We start from the raw sequence: 6,935 nt of genomic DNA, 5'->3' as shown, positions 1-6,935 counted from the left end.
ATTTAGCCTTACCTAATGAGGTTAAAAGTTGTTTGAAGAACGACATTGAAGAACGCTCATACATCAGGATTCGAGCCCAGAAGAAGTCGTTTGATAATGATTGATTGCTTTTGAATTTTTTGGTCAAGGTTGTTCTATACTTTTGTAATTATGGATCCTGGAGGATTCCAAACGAATAGGCCAAATCCCATGTATTTATACATTGGGACTCTTTTGTTTAAGGATGAACTATTCATTCTCCTTATCTCTCAAGGTGAGTGGGACAAAAAGCCAATGTACCATTTGTGTATTTTTTTTTTTTTTATCATCAATACACAAATTAGGCGATGCCTAATCCCCACCAATGGTGATTTAATTTTTTTTAAAAGAATATATCACACAAGAGGATTCCAATTCTATTTGCAATGATGAAATGGATATATTTAAAATATTTGAGTTGCTAATATAAAGATTTCAAATCTAACTAGAGTTAAAGTTTCATGTATCTATCTATATTATAGAATAGGAGAGGCAAAATTAACTTCCATGATTTTTGAATTGCTAATAACTACTCGAAATTGTTGTCATATTTTTTTTCCTTTTATCATTACATCTTTGTGAAGAACACTCAAAACATTTTCATGATTGAAATTTATGTGTTTATTGGGAGGGCTGAGTACTTTTAAGTGACAAATGTATATGTGAAAACACATTTTATATTTATAAGTTAAATGTAAATATCTGATGCGCGTAAGTATTAACGTTACCACATATGTCTTAATTTGGTGGTGAAAATATGACCTTCAAATAATTTGTTTTAGAGATTCAAAAATCCAAATTTGCAGATAATACTATCTTGCCACAATTCAGAAAACTCCAATTTGTGTTTTCCAAGTTAAAAAGGTTGTTACTAGAGATATTAGTAATGTTGTACTATTCATCTCTTTTATCACTTTACCCTTCCTTTGTACCAGACCTGACATACAAATTAATGAATATTGTCTTATTTACTGTCTTTGCACCCTTCCTTCTCTCAATTATACACTATCTATGTTATGTAAGGCAACCCACTAAGCCAACTGGATTAGTCACAAGATTTTACTTTCTCAAATGTGTTACTCTTTAAAAAATAATAATTGAGAAGTATTGAAAACACCCCTAAATTAAGCGTGAATTATTAGTTTCATTTTCGAACTATTGACAGCCTTAAAAATACTCATTTACTTGACTAACTGAACTTAAATACAACCTCAATCCTGCAACACGAGTGAAATACACCCCTAAATTCTCACCAAGTTTAGGGGTATTTTCAACATTTCTCTCGTCTTTTATTAAGAGCCTCATGCTCCTAAAGAGTTTGAGACCGCATGCTATGTCATTTGGCAGATCGGGGGTGTATCTAAGTTTAGGTGTTCAAGTAGAGAAGTATTTTTAAGGTTGTCAATAGTTTGAAGACAAAACTAATAATTTCTGTCAAGTTCAAAAGTGTTTTCAAAGAAAAAATAATATAGTTTATTTAAATTAGAAGTGTCAAAAGTTTTTTTCTTTCCAATTAAATTTTGTATTCAGTCAAAATTGGGACAGTACATATTGACACTCCATTTGAGAGAGAATCAAAGGGCAAAAGGAAGAAAAAGAATCAGATTCTTGATTAGACAGGTCTCAATTTTCTATTATATGTCATGGATTGTTGATGCAACCATATCTTCAACTAGCTTCACTAATTACAATGTAACTAATCTTTGATTACCATCTAAACTTCCTTAAAATCACTACAAATTCCTGAAATAGAATGCTGGTAAAGAACTTGAACAGAAATTGAAATGGTCAGAATTTGTTGCGCTCAAAATAGAAAAAGTAGAGCACGTAAATTTCCAATGCTTCATTGGCTGCAGAAAGGATCACCTTTCTCTGTTCTTAGTTCAAGAATGATTAAGTGAAGCTATTTTTAATTAATGTCAAGTGAATAAATAGAGTTAAGGGTAAAAAAACATACCTAAATTATCTCACTTTATTGAGTTTTACACTTAAATTATTGAGTGTGTGAATTTTCCTACCTGAACCAAATGTTTGTCTAGGCACATTTGTCCTTAAAATCTCCGTCCACCTTGCATATATAACGGCTCTATTTGCTTCATTGGCTGCGGAAAGGATCACATTTCTCTGTTCTTAGTCCAAGAATGAAAAAGTAAAGGTATTTTTAATAAATGCCAATTGAATAAATATAGTACAAAGGATAAAAAGAAGAAAAGAAAGGATTTTTCACACCAAAAAGCACAGAATAAACCAGCTAGCTACCTCATTCTTGAATACATTGTCTGTAAGAAGTATGGTTTTTTCTCTAGACTTCAAGATTCCAATGCCATTCTGTTCTTTTGTTTTCTATCTAATTACCCTCCTTTCATTCATGTTCAATATCTCACATGCCTTGAAGTTACAGAATGGTAATGAAACTGATATCCAAGCCTTACTTGCCATCAAAGAAAAGGTAACTCAAGATCCTCATGGTATTTTTACTTCATGGAATAATTCAGTCCATTTCTGCAGCTGGGAAGGTGTCACTTGTGGCCATCTTCATCAAAGAGTCACTAAACTGCACTTAACATCACTTGACTTAGTAGGTACTTTGTCACCTTTCATAGGAAATCTTACTTTTCTTACTAGTCTCAAACTTGAGCTCAACAATTTCCATGGAAAAATCCCACCACAGGTTGGTGGTTTGTTTAGGCTTCAGCATCTTAGTTTGACTAATAACTCATTTTCTGGAGAGATACCTGTAAATCTTTCTAGTTGTTTGAATCTTGTTATACTTGGTGTTGGTTGGAATCAGTTGTCTGGAAAGATTCCATTTGAACTTGGTTCATTGCAAAAGCTTGAGAGATTGCAAGTTCATAACAACAACCTCAATGGACCAATCCCGGAAACCTTAGGTAATCTTTCCGCAATCAAATCACTTTCCTTATCGGTTAACAATTTGGAAGGAACTATTCCAAGTTCTCTTAGTCAAGTGAAGACATTGAATGTTCTTGGTTTGGGTATAAATAAGTTATCTGGTATTGTACCTGCTGAAATTTTTAATCTTTCATCTCTTGAGATATTCACAGTTTGTTATAATCAGTTGTATGGAACTTTGCCATCAGACTTTGGTTTAAGTCTTCTTAAGTTGAAAGTTCTTAAGATTGGTCATAACTGGTTTACTGGACCCCTTCCAAAGTCATTATCTAATGCTTCAAATCTAGTTGAACTTGATGCATATGGTAGCAATTTCACTGGCAAAGTGTCAATTGACTTCGGGGGGTTATCGGATCTTTGGTGGCTGATTCTTGCATCAAATTCCATTGGAACAGGAGAAGTTGATGACTTGAGTTTTTTCAATTCTTTGAGTAGATGCAGAAACCTGAAAGTTCTGGATTTGAGTGATTGCAAATTTGGAGGTGAGCTACCTGATTCTATTGCAAATTTATCGACGACTCTTCTGTCACTAAGATTGAGAGGTAATCAACTATTTGGTTGTATTCATTCAGGAATAGGGAATCTTGTTAACTTGACTGAATTGCAACTGCAAAAGAATGATTTTTCTGGTAGCATTCCTGAAGTCGTTGGCAATCTTCGTAGGCTTCAGTTACTGGATTTGTCCGAAAACAAGTTTTCAGGAAGTATTCCACCTTCAATGTCTAACATGACTCGGTTATATTCACTTCATTTGGAAAAGAATGAGTTAACTGGTAATATTCCCCTTACTTTTGGCAATTTCCGGTACTTGCAAGATTTAGACCTTTCTCAGAATCATCTAAGTGGTACCATACCAGATGGATTTATGAGTTTGTCTTCCTTAACAAATTCTCTTAATCTTGCTGACAATCAATTGTCTGGTCCGCTGTCAGTTGAAATTGGAGCTCTCAATAATCTTGGAAGATTGGATATTTCTAATAACGTGTTGTCTGGGAAAATTCCTAGTAGTATAGGGAGGTGTGTAGCTTTGGAAAGCCTTGTTTTAGCTGGCAACTTCTTTGAAGGTATAATTCCTTCATCCATTAGTTCTTTGAAAGGTCTCGAAGAATTGGATCTTTCGCGCAACAATTTATCTGGGCAGATTCCAACATCTCTTCAGCTCATTTCCTTAAAAAAAGTGAACTTGTCTTTCAACCAGTTTGAAGGTCAGTTGCCAACTGAAGGTGTTTTCAGGAACGCAACTGCAATCTCCGTATCAGGGAATAGGAAACTTTGTGGGGGTATACCGGAACTGGAGTTGCCAATATGTCCGAACGCTGACCCTGATGGTAGTGATAAGTCCAGAAGCATTAAGCTAATGATCCCTCTTCTTTCTGGACTTGTTGCACTGGTTTTCATCATGTCTTTAGTCATAATCATTCGGTTAAGAAAGGCAAGGGGAGAGCCTTCTTTAACATCTTCACCGGTTACTTATGAGAGCCTATATAGAGCGACAAATGGATTCTCTTCTGCCAATTTGATTGGAAATGGTAGCTTTAGTTCTGTTTACAAAGGGGTACTTGATCCAGGTCAATGTATGGTTGCGGTGAAGGTGATAAACATTGACCAACAAGGGGATACTTCTAAGAGCTTCATGGCTGAGTGTGAGGCCTTGAGAAACATAAGGCATCAAAATCTTGTTAAGATCTATAATGCCTGTTCAACTAGTGATTTTGAGGGTAATCCGTTTATAGCTTTAGTTTACGAATACATGCCTAATGGGAGCTTAGAAAGTTGGTTGCATCCTATTCCGGGAGCTGATGCCTCAACTAATGAGGTGAGGATACTAGGTCTAGTTGAAAGACTAAGCATTTCTATTGATGTGGCTTGTGCACTGGAATATCTTCATAACCATTGCCATAATCCAATTGTGTTCTGTGATTTGAAGCCAGACAACATTCTTCTCGACAATGACATGACTGCCCATGTAGCTGATTTTGGATTAACAATGTTTTTCTCAGAAACCATGAGCAAATATAGTTCAATTGGATATGCTGCACCAGGTAACGTAGTTGATAGTCCCTTGAATTTTAGACTATCCTTGTTCAGAGCACTAACAGTCCTCCATGTTTACAGTATTGCTGCAGTTTTAGTCCGCCCTCAAACTTGTCTCTTTTTTTATTGGGATTGAGAGGTTCATTGTGTTAGATTTCTCGTGCAACAGTACAAAATTTTCTTTCCTTGCAACGTTATTTGTCTACAATAAACTGATATAGTTCGAAAAACAAAGGTAGATTCTTGGTTTAGCTGCAATGATGCTTGGACTAGTTGTACAGAACGAAGAGCACATACGCTTCGTCTCACCTTCTCTCTCATGGTGTTATTGTTTCTACTAAACATAAAGGATGATGACTGAACATTTTATACACTAAATTATGGACAAAACCAATGTATTAAATAGACGGACATTTGAGGGAGGACCAAAAGTGCATGCACCAATATTGCGAACATAGGGACTACAAGTACTCCGTGTGAAAAAAACAAAGATGACTTTTAAGTCTTAGTCCAAAGATAAGGGACTATTTTGGGTCTTTTCTCGTGTCTTCTTGAGAAAGTTTTCATATTTGATTTTACATGTTTTAAGTTGATTACATGTTTTCTTTCCTCTGTGGGCAGAGTACAGCATAGGAGGTAAGGCTTCCGAATTTGGTGACGTTTACAGCTATGGGATCCTTCTACTTGAGATGTTTACTGGAAAGAGACCTACTGACAGCATGTTCGAAAATGGACGGAGTCTTCACAGTTTTGCTAAGACGGCTTTGCTTGATGAAATAGTAGACCCCATGCTTCTACCTAGCAACAGCAGAGAAAGACAAGAGGCTGAGGAAGAAGGTGTACTTATCAATCAAGATGATACTAGTATAAAACAAGCGCAGGAATGCTTGATCTCGATAATACAGATTGGAGTTGCATGTTCAGCTGAATCCCCGAGAGAAAGGATGGATATCGGGGATGTTGTCAAGGAACTTCAACTAATTAGAGACATTCTCCTTGCTTCTCATGCAATTCACAGCTCCACCAGCGGGTAAATTCGCTCTACTAGCTTTGTTTTCAATCGTGATATTGAGTTCCTCTGCTAGATATTGAGAAACTAGTTTCTAAACACATGTGTTGCACGTGTATTGTCCTGTGTAAATTCTTGTAGATCCATTAGAACGATGAAAGTTCTATGAAGATATGCATGTGTTTACCATGTAAATTTTCTTCTTCTTGTTAATCGTTGTCTTTCTTTCCTTGGTTTCAGGAGCTTGAGGTTCGAAGGGTCTTCCAGTCGTTCTGTTACTAGTAACTGGCAAAATTTCACATCATTTCGTTTGCCTTGATGTTTTTAGCTCTTATATAACAAATTACTTTAGCAGATTGAAGATGTTAATCATCAGTTCAATCATTTGTTCAGTTGGCCTAATGCTGGTTAGTTTAGTTGAGCTTAAGCAAATGGAATTGGAATTGTCTATGTATATGATGTTATGACTTGGCCAAACACATACACGACCCCGTTAGCTCGTCTCGAAATCTCATTTTGGCACTTCAACTCAGTCTTGTTCTATTTTAACCCTCCAACTCCATTTTTCATATACCATTTAAATAAAAAAGAATTTTACCTAGTATAAGTGTTCAGCGCGTGTTACACAAACATTTAAAGGGTAAAAAAAAATCAATTAAATAACGCCACGTGTTTTATTTTCTCCAAGTCATCCAAATTTACTTGGCATTTACATTAATTATGTCAATTGATCATCTTTAAGCAATATAAGAATATATATTAATTAGTTGTATTCAATTGATTTCAAAATTTATTATTGAGTTAGATTACTGATAGATGTTAATATAAACATCGAGTTTATGTTACTATGAATATATCATCTTTTAAATTTATGTGGCCTCAACAAAATATCAGACATCATTCGGGTAATTATATTTCTAAATTTTGATATGATATATTTCTCCTCAATCTAACTCTTTAC

The 6,935-nt window shown here is 35.2% G+C and overlaps 1 protein-coding gene across 1 annotated transcript; it reads left to right on the top strand.

Annotated features, from left to right (window-relative positions):
• Nucleotides 1–2,152: 2,152 nt before the first annotated feature.
• Nucleotides 2,153–6,506, top strand: LOC102594098 (putative receptor-like protein kinase At3g47110). The gene is made up of 3 exons (XM_006365729.2): nt 2,153–4,973; nt 5,587–5,995; nt 6,215–6,506. The coding sequence occupies exons 1-3, from the start codon at nt 2,309–2,311 to the stop codon at nt 6,291–6,293; spliced, it is 3,153 nt and encodes a 1,050-aa protein (XP_006365791.2). The 5' UTR covers nt 2,153–2,308; the 3' UTR covers nt 6,294–6,506.
• Nucleotides 6,507–6,935: the final 429 nt, after the last annotated feature.

This window comes from Solanum tuberosum, unplaced genomic scaffold, assembly GCF_000226075.1.
Source record: "Solanum tuberosum cultivar DM 1-3 516 R44 unplaced genomic scaffold, SolTub_3.0 scf00581, whole genome shotgun sequence".
Lineage (NCBI taxonomy): Eukaryota > Viridiplantae > Streptophyta > Magnoliopsida > Solanales > Solanaceae > Solanum > Solanum tuberosum.
This window is presented reverse-complemented; position numbering and strand designations above follow the sequence as displayed.

What these genes read in the sequence shown, in the direction of transcription:
- LOC102594098 (XM_006365729.2), top strand. Translation starts at nt 2,309, where the DNA reads ATGGTTTTTTCTCTAGACTTCAAGATTCCAATGCCATTCTGTTCTTTT. An exon ending in AATTGGATATGCTGCACCAG is followed by an intron (nt 4,974 to 5,586) that starts GTAACGTAGTTG and finishes CTCTGTGGGCAG; the next exon opens with AGTACAGCATAGGAGGTAAG. An exon ending in ATTCACAGCTCCACCAGCGG is followed by an intron (nt 5,996 to 6,214) that starts GTAAATTCGCTC and finishes CCTTGGTTTCAG; the next exon opens with GAGCTTGAGGTTCGAAGGGT.